Source organism: Dermacentor variabilis, chromosome 7 (assembly GCF_050947875.1).
Source record: "Dermacentor variabilis isolate Ectoservices chromosome 7, ASM5094787v1, whole genome shotgun sequence".
Classification (NCBI taxonomy): Eukaryota; Metazoa; Arthropoda; class Arachnida; order Ixodida; family Ixodidae; genus Dermacentor; species Dermacentor variabilis.
In genome coordinates this window covers 159,544,655-159,561,487 of record NC_134574.1, presented here as the reverse complement: position 1 = coordinate 159,561,487, position 16,833 = coordinate 159,544,655, and the positions used below count along the sequence as shown (strand labels likewise).

Sequence of the window (16,833 nt, the reverse complement as noted above, 5' to 3'; positions counted from 1 at the left end):
AACAAGGAGAGCGTCGGCAGGGCGAGGTGTCAGTGACGTAAGCAGGTAGCCGCGCCGATGGGGTTACGGCGTCAATGACCATAGTACATCGAGAGAGAAGGAGGGGAATGATGGCAACGCTGTCAAGACGCGCGCGGTGTCCGGCTAACGACGACGGGCGAGCAAAAAGCGGCGCATTCCGCGGCGGCGTCATGCCGAAAAGGCTGCCGCCGCCGCACTGATTGGAAGATGAGCGCGCGCTCAGACGGGGGCTGCTGATGGAGCCGCCTGCACCTGTGCCCCCCCGCCGGTGTCCGGCGCCGGTCGGGGCCGGTCCCCCCTCTTGCCCTCTCGCCGGCTACCGCCCCACGCGGTGGGGGCCTTTTTCAATGGCCACGGAATCCCCAGCAGCACCAGCAGCCATGGGCGGCGCCGCGAGAGAGGGGGGTGCACCGAGAGCGGGAGGAGAGAGGAGGCGCTACGAGACGGCAGCCGGTGCACGCTCCGGGAGCAGGAGCAACCAGTTGCCCGGGTGGCGTACTCCCCGAGTGGCAGGAGCAACCCTCGTTGCGCTGGATTCTCGCCGCGGGAACAGCAGCATCATCGCGCAGCAGCATGTGTCGGCGGCGCGGCTCGTGGTCGGTGTCGGTGCGCGGTCGCCGGACGCGGTAGCCGGCCATGGATGCTCGCCCCCGGTGGCCGGCAGGCGACCAACGCAGCTGGAGGGACACCGTGATGTCGAAGAAGGTGCGGGGGGCCGCCCGGAGCCCGGACGACGGCAGCTAGCCATGGCGTTCACTCGCGCGCGTTCTCCCTGTGCCGCTCTCGCCTTGCTCGTGTGGTGCGCGTCCCTGCTGCCACTGGCGCCCGTGGCCCGCGCGTCGGGGTTCTTCGAGCTCCAGGTTCTGGGCATCGAGAACCCGGGCGGACTACTGCTGGACGGCGGGTGCTGCGGTTCGCGATGCCCCGGCCGCTGCAACACGTACTTCCGACTGTGCCTCAAGGAGTACCAGGCGCAGGTGGACCTCTCGGGAGCGTGCACTTTCGGCAACCTGACGTCGCCGCTCATCGGCGGCAGCTCGTTCTCGCTGCAGACGCACCCGGACCGGCAGCTCCTGCTCAGGCTGCCCTTCCACTTCCGATGGACGGTGAGCCCTTCTTCTTCTCCCGCCGAGGGGGGAATGGCCGGTCTGCTCGGTCAAGCCTGGCCGCGTTCCTGCGCCACCTCCTTCGCTCTTCTTCTCCGTGCGCGAGAGACACGCGCTATACTTTCTGGCTCGCGGGCGAAACTCATCTGCATGCGTCGGCGCGCGTTCTCCGTATACACTTTGCTGCGCGCAACCCTTTACTTTTTGTGACGGTCGCTCCGCGTATGTAGACACACAGTATGCACTTCTTTTCCCCCGTGAGAAAGGACAGGTAAGCGGCGAAATGTCACGAGGGCGAGTGGGTTTTCTTTCTTTATTTTTTTTTCGGCTGCATACCGGTAGTGCCTCGCAACAAGGCGAGACGCCATTAGAGAGGTTTTCGTCGAGGATCAGTCTATGATTATCGCGGTGTTCGGACGGCAAAAAATGATCGCTTTGTAAGCTTGACGAACTTATTCGGCGAATCGTTTCTGCGGCATCGACGATCCAGTTGTTACCGGCTGGTCATTCCGCCATTGTGGCGTTCACGCATGCCGGGCCTTGACTGGACGGGTTATACTGGTGCAGGGAGAGACGTTACACTTAACGTGTGGTACTGGTTGGGGGGGGGGGGGGGAGTTGGTTTCGGGGCTCCCGTAACTTTGTAAGAGCAACCACCGCATTCCGACGCAATCGGAAGGGGAGCGCGGATCAGCGCGGAGCGGTCAGGATGCGATCGCTCGATAAGCTTCTTCGCATCAACACTGCACAGGACTAGCCAGTTTCTCAGTAGCGACAAGAGACAGACAGCCTGCTTTTGTCTCTCTTCGTGAGGAAAAAGGAAAATGAAGTGAAACCAAATGGACGTAACGCTGACTGAATCTTATTATATAAGCCAATGCGATTATGATGGTGCAGACTACATTCAACACGATCATTCGTTTTGTGCACGCATATACGTGCGCTTTAGGGGTGCCTGAAAGAAAAAAATGATAAAATTCCTTTCGCATGCAACTGCGATGAGTTAGACGAGTCCAATTGTGCATGTACCTAAATTGGTGGATCTGTGAACGCTTTATATATGCAAAGTAGGCAGCTCCGTTCGCACGTACCGGTGCGGTTTGGTGCAGAGCTTACGCAATCATTACAGAGGCCGGTGAAATCGCATCAGATACTTTCGTGACAATGTGTCTCCAACACGCAAACTGCTATAAGCGGCTTAAGAAGACGCGTTGATGTCACTGAGCACTGTATAACCTGACACTTTACCCTCATAAAAAAAAAAAGAAAACATTAACAAAAGACAAAATCTCATATTAAATGAAATGCCTTGTGTAACACTTATGTCCATGTAGAGAGGGCGACTTTGTTTTACCTCTTGGCTCCTGTCGGCAGAGAAGATTGCACTGCTCGGGACATAAGCGAAGGAAATCTTTCAAGCAAGAATTTAAGCGTATATATGTATGTGGGGAATACAACTGACTCTTCGCGCAAGAATCCCGTATTCGCGGATACGTTCCAGAAATAAAGTAACGTCTTAAGAAAATCGCAATGAAGTGCGATGCTTCAGGACGCTCTCGCAAACCGAAACATTCATTTTCGGCTAAAGAATCGCAAGTGCGTACAGATTCTACAAGGACAAATGCCGTCGTCTATGTGGCCGAAACATCTCTTGCGAGATAGAGAGGGGTTGAAGTATTTATTTATTTATTTTACCCTCAAGGCATCACAGCATTGTAGAGGGGAGAGGCAGAGAAAGCACACTTGTCGGCAAGTATGCGCGATGACATACTGCAGTGTCTCTCCCTAATTCAATAATTCATTTTGCCAGTTGATCGATTAGCTCGTTGTTTATCACGTGACCAAAATCTGAGAACTCCCGGTAACGTACACAGTAAAATAATTTACACCCTTAAACTGAAAAGGGGTGTAAATGTGTTTAACTCACACCATTAGGGTGTTATCTATATAACGGACACCCGAAGGGTGTCAACTATAGGCACATTTACACCATTTTCAGTTTTAAGGGTGTAAATTATTTTACAGTGATAGGAGGGCAATCCGAAATTTCGAAATGAGACAAGAAACTAATGAGAACTTATGCGACAGTGTCAAAACTTCGGTGGTCATTGTTTTGCGAAGAACACATCGTTTCAGCCAGTGCGAAAACGTTCCGACTTTTTAGCATGTCGAAAGCCGAGGGTCTAGCGATAGTAGTATGATCAATGTGGACAGATCAAAGGGCTCGCATCATACCACGAGACTACTTGCTAAACAAAGGCACTGTGTGATCAGATATGTATACAAATGTTAATTTGATAACTCGCCATTTGGCGTTTTCGACATCAGCGTTAAGCTTTCCATACACTATATAATGCAAGTCGCCCGAGGTCTGCAGGTGATCTGCATAAAATACGAAAATTAGTTCTTTCATGTATCAGCCGCGGCACTTCACCCAACCCTAAGCGCATACTTCCAGAATCAGATGGAACTTTTTTTTTCCTTCTCGATGGTGCCAGTTATCAATTAATTGGAGTGACCGGACGAATTAAGGTCAATTAAGTGCACGGGGACTCTCGAAAGAAGTCCAAATATCAGATACAAATTAAGCCGAATCTGCTGATCGAATCAGCGGAATCTATCTGAAAATTCGTTTTTCTGGATTTGTGTACAGTGTACACTTCGCGTATTAAATTTTCATGCAAGTTGCCTGAGATGGCTGAATAGGAAAAGAAATATGGACGTAAAACGGCGACGCACTTGGCGCTGCATCAGTCATTACAATGCTTATCACAATGACGATCATAGACTTGGTTTGTTCTATATAGCTTGCAGCGAGAGTTACGTTTCTGAACGTGTCATTTCGCAATTTTACCGTCTTATCCATTCCCCGAGCGTAGGGTAGCCAACCGGACTCTTGACTGGTTAACATCCCTGCCTTCCTTATATCCACATCTCTCTCTCTCTCTTTCTCTCTTTCTCTCTACCCTGGCAGCGAACTCATGAATGCCTAAATATGTCACCTTATATATATATATATATATATATATATATATATATATACAGCACCCTGAAAGCCAATTAACTGAAGAAGTCGCGACAAGCGACTGCAAACGTTACAAGCGAATCAGTGACAGCAATAAGCTCAAATCTGCTCGTAACAAGAACAGCTGCCTGGATCACATGCCGGCTCAACAATCTGTCATAAGACGAGCGCATGGATACAGTCATATACTGCTTGCGTTTCCGTATAATCTATAATTTGGCGCTGTAAAAAGCGAAACCACTGAAGAGGAAAATAATCTCGTTGCACGCGCTCTTTAGCAAATCGAGGAGTGGTCCGGAATATATAGTTTCCTGCTTAACGCAGAGAGAGAGTGCACTCGTTTCGCACACCGGTTCCTTTTTTTTTTTTTTTTTTCGCGTGACATAATTGCACATTTGTCACGGCTCGTTCTGACCGGTCGTATTTCCCTTGCCGGATGCTCGGCTTTGCGTTCCCAAGCTTCCTCCCAGCTGCATATATCCGAGCAGCCGCTTAGCACCGAATGGGTTTATAGAGTACACTGTTTCGAATCCGCTGCAGGTTATTGCAGTTAATTGATTTTTACTTTGCTCTGTTCGTACATATATGTTTGTCGCATACTTCTCAGCGCATACACTTTTTATCAATACACGTCTGTTGACAAGCACCACACATCGCGTCTTCGAGCTGGTGACAAGTGCAGAGAACTAATAGTCACAGGCGACGAGACCGTCCGTGGACCATCCGCTATCCCTGCTATACCTCACGAGCTCTAAACAAGCCTCGCGGCATTTAGATTACAAAATTGCGCTGGATCTGTGTGTTATTCTTTATTATTATTCGTTTTTTCGCGCGTGGACCTCGTATCGACGCTATAACCGAAGGAACAAATCCGTCATGATGGATTGTCCACTGCAGTTGTATACGTCGTTGCAGAATTGCAAGCTTGTTTCAAGAAGCTTGTTTCGTAATCGTTCATATCGCCGTCACGCTGGTATACCTACATTCGAAAATCGCTGCTCACACATCGACGAAACGGTGGACTGCTGCAGTGTGCGTGCGCAAATATTGCGCAGTTTTAGCTTGCGTCAAAACTTCAGTCGTTAATGCGCCCTTACGCTAATTGCTTCAAACGAAATGGCCCGCCTCTATATAGGATTCGCCCACCTGAGGTGCTTCTTGCCTCAGAATATGTATACTCTCAAACGACCTCGCACGTAAGATGTTCCAGCCCTTGCGAATACAGCAGTGCAATGCATTTTCGAATCTACACACTCCCACGGTATAAGCCACGCGCTGGCAAACACACAGCAAGCACGTGTTATTGTATGCTGGCTTACGCGTCTCACGAAGTGTTAACAAAGTGAAAGCTCGACCATCGTTTCACGTTACGACATCAACAGGGCGTTGTTTATGCCACCACATCACGTCGACGCAGTCGTACGTAGTCATGATAAAAATCTCACCCCTCCAGCTGCAGGCGTTGCCATTGAACGTCTTGACTTCCCATTCGTGCATAGACGCTGTTTCTGTGCACATGAAAGAATGCGGGGGATGCACCAAAATCACGTGATGTCCTCTCGGAACGTCTTTTCTTTCCTTGGCGCTCACATTCCCTAACAAACCACATGACCTGTGCAACTCTTACTGTTCATTTCAGATAAAAGAACATCTAGCCGCGAGGCTTACCTCTAACACGCACCGCCGTCGATCTTCATATCTCTTAATCACTAATTTCGCGTTCTTCATCGATCTCTCAAGTTTACTTTCCTTCCTCCGATTTTCATCCTCGTATATATCAGCAGGCTGTCCTGATATGTTGTAAACGCGAAGTATAGAAAACACCTGGGTTACTTTAGTTTCCTCTTTTTTACAGCAGTAAATAAAAAAAAAAGAAAGAGAAATGATACCAAGTAACGATAAGGTTATACCGCGACGCTGGGTTCAATCGACATCTATCCGGTTTTTACGCTGTTACACAGACGAAATACACGTCGCGGTCTCTTGAACTTTGGTGAATGAGTGCTTCACTTATACTAATATGTGTATGAAGTCCACACACACCGCATACGTCGTTATGCATAGTTAGACTTATACATCTGTCCGCTAAGAATTATATTCTGTAATTCATGACTTGGTGCGCATTATGCCAGAATTGCTCCATCTCATTTAGTTCTCGTTTTCCATGTCCCCTATCCAGATAGATCTATATACTCGCCCAGTTCTTCAGAAGGCTCACTAAATATACCGGTGCACTTAACTCGCGTTACTTGCGTAGTCTATTTAATATTACTTTAGTTTTACACACACCAATGTTCAAGCCTACGCTTATAGGTTCAGGTTCGTGTCTTTTTGTTAGTTTCAAGTAGTTTCCAGTCTCAAAAAGCACTTTTCATCACCTTATGTATATGGCTGTGCTCGGGATATTATAGGCACACGAAGCTCAGGGAGAACAAACCCAAGAGGGTGTTCCAGAGGACTGTATCCGTTGGACAACGGACAATAGATGCGCGATCACGGGGTTTAAGGAGTCTGTTTGCTGTCCCAGTTTGTAGTTTTCTACCCCCTGCCTCTCCCCCCTGCCTCTTCCCTTCCTCCTAAATAAAAGAGCGATCCATTTTAAAGTAATTTAATCTCCCTCAAATAACGACGAACTGGCCACTTTGGGTTGCGGCGCTATTAACACGGAAGCAGCGTGATCATACACAGCCAGCGCGCGGACTTTCACGGCCCTGTGTGCAAAACATTAAAAGAAGTACGTCACGGGAAGGTATTTGCGTTTTCTAAACTTCCGCTAATTTCGCGCAAACCATCCAATCCTTGGCCGATCCTGCATGCATGCACGGTAGATTTGTATAGGTGCCACTTTGTGCAGAGGAAACGTCATCAACGACAACATTTGGCGTTCCACGGCAGCGCATTATGTCGACGCGGCGCCACGAGCATATATGCAAACGGAGCTCATCCCACTTTTAAACAGCGCTTCCGAAATAACGCCGCCCGTGCACCGCGAAGGACTTATGCACCGTCCACCACACTTTTGTTTCCTACTCTTCCGCAAAACACACACACACACACAAATAAAATAGAGGGAAGCCATCGCCGGCACGCAATCAGCGTATACTCGCACGACGGTCGGTCGGTCTACGCACATTGCTGCCGCCGGCGCAGCGGGGATCGACTTTGCGTCGAAGGAGAACGGGGCTTTCTCTCGATCGGCCGCCGCCGGCATATGGCAAACGAGGATCGATGTTATATACGTGCAGACACCCCTCCGGCTCCCTTCACCTCAACGGCGCCGCGGCGTCGGTGCGCGGGACGGAGTATAGACGCCGAGCCGCGAGCTGCCTATTTATCCGGGGCTACCACTATACTGCCCGCATGAGGAGATATAGGCGCGTATGCCCGGTTAAATCAGTGCAGCATAAATCAGTGCAGTGGCGCGGACGCTTGTATAGACACGCACCTATCTGCAGTGCCGATCTCGATAAACTGTTCTCGGGAACGGAACGGGCTCTCGACTGGATGCAAACTCTGCCGCGGCCACTATCATCGTCACCTTCTTCTCCGTCACCACGATTGGGTTTACTGCAGAATTCAAAGGGCTCTGTTCGGAATGACCCGAGTAAACTCGTCTCACCTGCGCATTCATATCTGTACCTCATCTCTGGCTACAAAACTTCCTGCCGCCCTCAGCTGTGGCCGGCGTCAATTTTGATTTCTTCCCCAGGCCTTCATTGTGTATTATGACTACGTAGATAACACGACGGGATGCGTAAGGTTAAATTAGCAGTGTGTTTTCATTCCTTTCGCATGTGTGCCATGTAAGCTTCGTCCTCGCCACGCGTTCGGCCGATCTTTGTCGACGTCAGCGCTGAGGCGCCGCTGTACACACACACACACACCATCCAGGTACACATGTCCATCGCACTACCAGGCAGGGTAATTGGGCATGCAGTTCAGATGCGCCGACCGCCGATCGTTGTACCGTCCGCGCGAAGGGCTCTTTCAAACAGGCGCCACGATTATAACCAACACCCGCCGTATACATTGTAAGCCGCGTGCTTCCACGACGCTGCAGCGTTTTCTCGCAGGACAGAGGAGCGCAGGCTGGGCTGGGCAGGGCGGCCTCGCCAACATGCATAAAAGAAAAAACTCGGCCGGGCACGTGGGATTGCCGAGGAGTGCTCTGGGGAAGGGAAGGGGGGAGCCATACCGGAAGGAAGGAAGGAGTGCTTTCTCTTCTCGAGGCAGCGCAGCCTCGGCGGTACGGGTGACCACGCCCGGCGACGGAAACTCCAAGGGCGACCGGCCTGGTCCAGATATCGGACCGGCTCGATGCGAGCAGCCGCCGCCGCTCCCGCCCAGCTATCGCCGCCGCGCACGGCCGCGAGATGCCGTGCCGCACGCCGTGTCTGTACTGTACCTGCTCGCGTATAACTGCACCTGCACGTGGACTAGTATATACGGTTGGCTCGAAACATGGAAGATTGATTGCTTGACCGATTGATTGATTGACTGATTGATTGACCAAATGATTCGTTAATTGAGTGATTGATTCACACCAGCGTTTTCTGCGTTTAGCAGACGAGCCAAACACCGGGAGGAAGTGATATAAGCGTCTGCTTTGATGGAACTGTATACGCTTGAAGGCGTGTTGCTGATACCTGTGTTTAGGTATCTTGTGATGTCTCCCTGCGTAATGTCGTAGACTACGTATACGGTCACAGGGACAACTCACAGGTGGTACAGATTGCCGTTATACGTCGATTTCCTATGGCATATGTGCTGTCCTGTGTCGAACTATTCGGCCGGACAGCAACGGTGCCCTCCCTCCTCTCAAAAGAAAAGGGGGGGGGGGACCTGCGATTTAATATTTCATTTCAGCTCATTCTATAAGCGCCGTCTCCGGACAGCTTCTTGTCAGGGCTCCACAACACCTCCGAGAGCGCCGTAGCACAATAAACGCTCGTCAATGTCACCGTTGCCGAGATTGGCCACCGAGTCGCACTATATATATATATACACTTCAGCTGCGAAACCCGCCGACTGACCTACACACACCTTAACCATAACATCGGCCGTGGTGCGATGCGCACATCTTTCGAGAGAAACGATAAGAAGAGCGTCTTGGAGTCGCACTCGCGCAAGTATATAAACACATACGGTATACACGCAGCGACCCCGCCGCGACGCGCAACGCCGGCCGGGCGTGATCTCGCGAGGGAGCGAACCCGCCGCAGGGGCGGCCGTTCCATCAATACAGGCGCGCGCGCGCTGCTCGATCGTGTGAGCTCGCCGGGGCTCCCTCTTCGAAGGCCCGCAGATCGCGATGCAAATCGAGTAACGAACGCTGGGGGCAGTTAATGATTGAAACACGGAGCGCCGAGCGGGAATGGAACGGTTACGCGAAAAGGGCTATCGGTAATTGGCGATTCGGGTCGCGCAACAACGGGCTTGTCAAACGATAAGGGCTCGCTTTAATCCGAATAACGTGTGCTCGGTATGGGGGGGATAACGATCTAGCGGTTACTGCCGGGTAGTTCTCGAATGATTATCTAACGGTCACGGCCGGATAGTTCTTGAACCCACGGCATAGGATATTTCCGCTCTTTCCTTATAAACTATATATGCGGGAGACACGGCTTCGCAATAATGTGTAGCAAAATTTTTTGGTGTCGGAGAGCAAACTGACGCTTAAAAAATGTTGGCGTATTATGTGCGAAGAGTGGGTGGCGCGGTTCGCGACACTTACTTGGAAGTATTCGACTTGCAGCAGATAAGATGCTCTGGAAAAAAAAAAAGAAAAAAAATGGAAATGTTGCTGATACAATCGCTATAATCGAAGAACAACTCTCGCGGTTAGAGCGCGGCCAGAGTTGAATATTGAAGGAGCAGTGTTGTCTGTTACGTCACACCCAAGCATGAGCGACGACAAGTCTTAAAATAAGGTATTCTACAATGAGTAACGGTCACTTATTAGTAAGACGTACTCTTTAATTAGTGGGCTACGCACTCTTTAGTAAAATATGTGATGGTCAGTTTGTGGATTCTAACAACAGAGTGCGTGGTTCTGCGTATATATATCGATATCTGCCCCAAACTCGATCGGCACTATCGGGTAGTCACACACGCGATCATTCCGGGTGAACGATGTCTTTGACGGAAGCGTGAGAGCTGTGTACGTATATCCGCCGCTCGCATGTCTCTGGAGCGCGCTGTTGCTAATTTTGGTTTAGATCATTTTTCTGGAGCCCACACCGTTTTCTGAGTGCTGGAAATGTTGCCATATCCGTCGCGGGCCCATTTGTGTGTAGTGATTGAGCAGTTGTTTATGGGCAGTTATGTGCATGAGCCGCTCTTGAGCATGCAGCTTACGTGCAGTTCAGTTCTAGTGCTGTTCTAGAGCAGGTCATCGGTCTGAGTGACCGTTTACACATCTCCTGTGCATCCTCCAGCATGCACTCAGTGCTCAGCTCTCTTCCTCTTTCCATTCCCCCTTTCCCTTAACCCCAGGTGTATAGGGAAGCAAACAGGACGCTCGTCAGGTTGCCCTTTGCTCTCTCTCTCTCTCTCTCTCTCTCTCTCTCTCTCTCTCTCTCTCTCTCTCTCGTTTTTGCTGATATTGCTTTGTTGTTACCGTTTCTGCTCAACGTTTATCGGCGATGTGGCAAAAAAAAAAAAAAGAAAAAAGAAAGCAGCCGTGTATCGTGAGGTTTCGATGGCGAGCCCGTCGTGAAAGGCGTGGCGGTGCCACTCGTCGTGATGACTGTCGTGACTCGCGGATGTCAGTGTTGCGCGCACCGTGCGATATATCTCGGTCAGCGCAGACCGCCTCGGTCAGCGCCTCTAGCTCAACTGTTTGTATGTCATGCCCGCACTTTGTTATTGCCAGATGCACATTATACATGGCGTTGTGAGAAAGTAACATAGACGATGTACCATGTTACGTCTGGGCAATTGCTTCACTTCCGTTTCATTTACACACACACAAGCACTGCGGAAATCGTGTAGAAAATAAGGTCATATTCCTACGACCTGCTCCATTCTCTTATACCCATGCATGCGCTTGTCGTGCATACATGTTGCTTGCACATATATAGGAGCCCTCTGCAAATACGGCAATGACAAAGCAGCTTATGTACCAAGTTCTTTACGTACACACAATAACAACTGTTCCAGTACGCGCACAACTTCAAGTGCAAGTTATGGCTACACAAGAACGCTGACAAGCGTACACCGGAGAAAGAACTTCGCGTTCGCGTCTCCGCTGCACCCTGCACGTTGGACTTGAGACGGCACAGCGGCTGGCCCGATGCAATTACTCAAAACCCCGCGAAGCCATTGCATAAAGCATATATTTTCTCGAGAGCATCGCGGAGTCAACGCATGCAGCAAAGGTTCGCAGCAAAGAGTAAACGGAAAAGAACCGGAGCTGCGGATTTTCAGCGAGAACTGAGTGGTCTCGAAGCACGCATTTTGCTTCCGAAGCAGTCACCGGGTATAATGCACTCGATAAGCTAAATCAAATGACGCACCTTCTATAGTGTGTATATAGTTAGCGCCATCTCGAAGACGAGTACATTTTATGACAACTATACCAGTTTATCATTGTCGATATCTCTCCACTTATTCCGAGCATCGATAGCAAAGCAAAGATATGTATACACTAACATACCTCGTGACAAGTTCAGGCGTCTCCCCCCCCCCCACTCCCCCCTCCTTCCGACGACGTGCCGCGCTGCCTGAGCTGCATATATTTCATGCAGCGCACGTGTTTCGCTTCGCTTACGCGGTGATCATTTAGAGGCGCGAAATGTGCATGCATTATTAAATAGCAAGAGAGGAAAAATTGTTAGAGTCCGATCGTTCTCGCGTCGCTCCCTCCTGGGGTCTCCACGCAGTCCGTCTCTCTTCTGCTCGTACATATACGTCCGCGTAAGCCGTCGACTGCATTCACAGTTATGTACTATAGCGGTATTTTAAATTCTACGCTTGTGCGACTTCGAAACGGCCGCCGGCGCGCGATGTAAGTGGGTCACGTGAGTGCACAGCGTGCCCGCGCACTCGTGAACGCATAGACGAACGACCCGTGAGGTGCCGATGAGTTCACACTCGACTGCAAGAATGTATCGCTCGGGGTTGACAAGCATAACCGATTGGCTCGGAGACCCTAAGCGCTGGTCACATATATACCCGACGATATATATGTGGTTGACGGAGTATATATCTGAGTACATATAGTATATATCGTCTTCACGTTCCCATCGGAATGCGGCCACCGCGATTTCTTGCCCGTCAGTGGACAGCCCCAACTGCCAAACCAACAAAAAAGAAGCGATGGCTTGGAAAGATTTAGAAAATTGTTTCGAGAGTATACGTCTAAAAATATCCGCCACGCTTACTGATAGCCGATTGATTCCAGCTCGACCCTTTCTTTAGCTTTGAACCGTCGGAACAGCCTCTCGAAGCACTGTTCCTCTCGCCGAGACTTTTAGGTGCACCGAAGACAGAGTTATCCGTGTGCGCGTGACGATAAGATGTGCGCGTGACGCACTGGCTGAGGCGTTGTGGGTGGATCGGCGGTGACGTCAGCTTTCTTGCATATATATACGTGTTTGTGTTGCCGGACATGCAGAGGAGGCGGTGCAGTTAACGAAACTATACGCACTTCGAGATTAACCAAACAGGTTAATGCAAGCCTTCGTGCAGCGAAACTACACGTGCAAGGAGCCCGAGCTAGGCCCGTTTAAAGGTCCACGTGACAGGAGAGTCTTATAGAACGTATACGTGCACAGCCACGGGGAACTCTACATAGAATCCGAACTGAAACAAGCGAGTTGAAGGTTCCAGCATCTGGAACGCGATCATCAATAACGGGTTGACAGAAGCACGGCCTTTGGCACACGTATCAAAGGCTTTACGGAAGCGTGAGCCGACCGGCATGTTTAAAACTCACGCTTAAGCAACAAACGCGTTGATTCGCTGTCGGCCGGCCAGACACGCTTAATTGCGTTCGCTAATTAGCATTGGAAACCGAACCGCTGCTCCGCGCGCGCTCAAGTCCGATTGCGTGGCTGCATGCGAGACTGGGGGCGTTAGTGGTGGTACGGGCACGGTTATGAGGGAGCAGTGAGTGAAAACTGGGGCAAGGCCGAGGAGTATGCGACGCGGGTGATCTGCGCCCGAAATGCGAGCGGCGTGCGAACGGGGCGTCGTTAGCGGCGCATTCCACGTCACATGTTGGGTTACGCGTCCAGATAACTATAGGGGAAAGTGTGGCGATGTAGTCGTGGGGAAGCCCCGCGGGAGGCCACTAATTAACCGCCCATTATCCGATGCTCGGCTGCTGCAGCGCGATTGGAAGTAGATTAGCATAAAGCGTTGCCAGCGGCACACCGAGCGCGTTGTCTGCGTGAGCCCACAGGTTATCCAATTGGCTTGTCAGTGACGCGTGTATAGAGATATGTAGAGTGTCGGATATGTGTTTTACGAGGCTGTATTTTTTAACGATACGTTTTGTTTCTCGTTCTTTTGGAGCTTCGTAAAATACGAAGGGAAAATGAAATGGAACGTTACAAAATATGCGCTCGATTAGGGGTCTGTAGACTGTATACTATACACAGTTGAATTAACTTGAAGGAATTAAACATAGTCTGACTTCTTTTGCATTGTCCATATATACATCCATTTGTTGTTTTTGTGTATAACTGACCAATTGTGATGAAGGTGATGACATTATCGTCACCATACCTTGTAATTCTGTTACACAAGTTGCACGCCAGCAGAGCGCAAATGCCTCAGGTCAACCTGCATGAGAACGCTTAGAGAGAGAAAAGTAACAAACGAACGAGAGAAGAGTATAAGCCGGTCCGACAATGCGTATCAACAGGAGTACAAGTTACATCTGCGGCCAAGCACAGGAAGAAAAAAAAGAAAGGAAAAAGCGGAACGTCCATTTCGCAGTGAATCAAAACATTCTGCTCTTCTGTGAAAACGCATAAACGCGTGTACTCCCAGACATATATAGTGCATGGAAAGAAGAAGAAACAGCGTAACCCGCCCCGGCTGTTTGATGCGTTCTGCCGGGCCCGACGAGCCGATTCACAGCAAAGAGAGAAAGAACAAGAGTAATCCACGAGAAAGCCATTGTTAGCAGTAATGGAGTCCCGCCTTCGCTGTGGATTTCCACATGTACTCGCGCATGCATGCCATTCACGAGAGGCGCGGTCCCGTCGAAAGCACTCGCCGTGGCGCAGGACGAATCACTTCCGAGCAGCTCGGCGGACGCGGTGGCCGAGTGCGTGGAACAATAAAGTGAATAACGACCCTCGCAGTTCAAACGCTTTGCCCCCCTCCCCCCTCCCATGTGCCGCCTTGCAAACGGGTATACATATTTTATGGCCGCTCAATGCAACTGGGACAGGTTTATACGGGCTCTTTGGCGCGCGAGTGTTGCAGTGTATGGCGGGACGTCGAGAGAGGAACGCGAGAAAAGGAACAAGTGAGCCAGACGGGGCTCGACAGTTCAAGGTCGCCGATCATCACGTGGAGCAGTTATATATATATTGCCTGCCGCCTGAAAAATATGGAAACGCGTACAAAGGCTAGCTGCTCGCGTGTTTTGTTTGTTTGTTTGTGTTTCTTTGTTTCGGCGGCACGTCGACGAGCACCCGTTGAGAACGCTGGAATGCGGTCGCCTCACGACGAGTCGTAACACTCCGTCGCCGACCGAAGTGAATTGTGGAGACGAGAAAGGCAGCGCGCTGCAGTAAATTAAGTCGGTTCGTTTTGAGAAAACGCTGACGCTGTGGATATGCGAACTGTGTGCTTCTATATAGGCACGCACGCGGGAGCTCGCTGCACGTGGTCTTTTTTTTTTCGCGGACTGAGACTGTCGGGAAAATGTGTCTGCGTGTAAGTGAAAAAAAAAAAATTATATAGCTTCGCGTTTAAGAAAGCGCCGCGAGCGTGTGTACTGTAAGTCACCCGCATTGCAGCTCGCGCTGAAGCCTCTGCAAAGGAGGGCGCGCCCAGGGGGTTGCGAGGGGGGGGGGGCACTAGGCACCCCAACCCGTCCCCCTTCCCCTTAAATTTCTGTCTACCGCGATGCCGCCTGCCCAGCTGGACCCCTCCCCCATCTCAGGTCACCAGTCAACTGCGTTCAATTAACAAACAAACAAACAAACAAACAAAACAAAAGCATACAAAGAACTTCTTGACAGAGTGAGAAATACCCCGTACCTTCAAACTTACGTTTCAAATTAAAAATAAAGTATATAAAGAACTTTCCGATATGACGAAAATATATCCCATCCAAGACGTGACCATTGCGAGGGCCAGCGGTTCTCGAACTGTATAGGAACCTCGCAGTTTCTTTGGGTGTCGCTAAATGAAGATTTCGCTTCGTAATTGGAGAAGAGAAAGGACAAAGCCTCACGCACCGTGCACGCGCTGCGCGCTGGTGCGATACGCGTGGCTCGCGGCGCCGCTCGTTTCGGGCTCGTTCGAGCATGACGCAAGAGGAGCGCGCGTCGGGAACGAAGCGGCAGGACGTGCGGACGCCAGCTTCCGGCCTCTTCTGTTCGACCGGCATCACCCGCAGCGGTGTGTTTGTTTTCACTAAATGTGTGGAGTATTGTGGAGGCCTCCCGCACATTTCTTGCTGCACAGCGATGCAGGCGCTTTCCAGCGGCTGTCGAAGCGAACGTTATTTCCGCGTGTTTCTCGGACTTCTTAAAAAAAAAAAAAAGAAAAAGGCACTCTGGGCTTTTACGTGCCGAAGCCACTATCTGATTATGAGCCATGCCGTAGTGGCAGGGGAGGAGGTGCTTGAGAGACTCCGGATTAATCTTGACCACCTTGGTTTCTTTAATGTGCGCACAAATCTAAGTGCACGAGCTTACTGTTTCTCGGGCTGTGGTGCATATACCGCGACGGTCGTCGCGATCTCATCACGTGATCGCTGCTGTGATGAAATTTCAAGTGCCCAAACAGCTCCCATTATAAGGCACTATACGAGGTGAGCGATGTTGATATACATTTATGCCACACTATTCTCTACTCCGGAATGCGAGAGAATGGCTATTGACGAATGATCGCGACGAATATATATGCGGGAACCTGGCGTAAGCGATGACCGGCGCGGCCGCACGAGCAATGTTGGTCAGAGAGAGTGAGAGAGAGAGAGAGAGAGAGAGAGAGAGAGAGAGAGAGAGAGAGAGAGAGAGAGAGAGAGAGAGAAAGGAAACGTAGGGACGTTAGCCAAGGACGTTCCCGGTTGGCTACCCTACCCTTGGGGAGGGGAAACTACCTCATACGGTTTCGGGGAAAGGCACAGTTTACCAAGCTCTTCTTGCGCGTGCAGAAATGCTGTCTCACTGCGTTCACAGCTGTCTCACGTTGCTCTTTTGTAACTTTTTTCCTTATATCCTCCATAAACTTGTATATTTATGGAAATAAATTCATTCATTCAATATAAAATCGCAGCCGCTGATCAGCGGACGCCAGCTGTGGCTCGCGCTCGGCATCGCCTACGTGGGGCGGAAGTGTAAGGGAGAAAGGAATTGAGTCGTTCTCTGGAGCGGTCATGCGCGCCTTGCACCTGTCGCGCGCAGCCTCGACGCGTATTGTCAAAGCCGAGCGCTCGCAAGGTGCGCAGCTTCATCTCTCGCCGCCGCCTCAGCGAAGGCCGTGCAGGAG

At 50.6% G+C, this 16,833-nt stretch overlaps 1 protein-coding gene across 1 annotated transcript in view; it reads left to right on the top strand.

The window, feature by feature from the left end:
• The first annotated feature begins 389 nt into the window (after nucleotides 1-389).
• Nucleotides 390-16,833, top strand: part of LOC142588284 (uncharacterized) — a 112,427-nt gene continuing 95,983 nt past the window's right edge. The window contains exon 1 of the mRNA XM_075699863.1: nucleotides 390-1,127. Within this exon, the coding sequence (XP_075555978.1) occupies nucleotides 402-1,127 (726 nt within the window). The 5' untranslated portion in view covers nucleotides 390-401. The remainder of the gene's footprint in view (nucleotides 1,128-16,833) is intronic.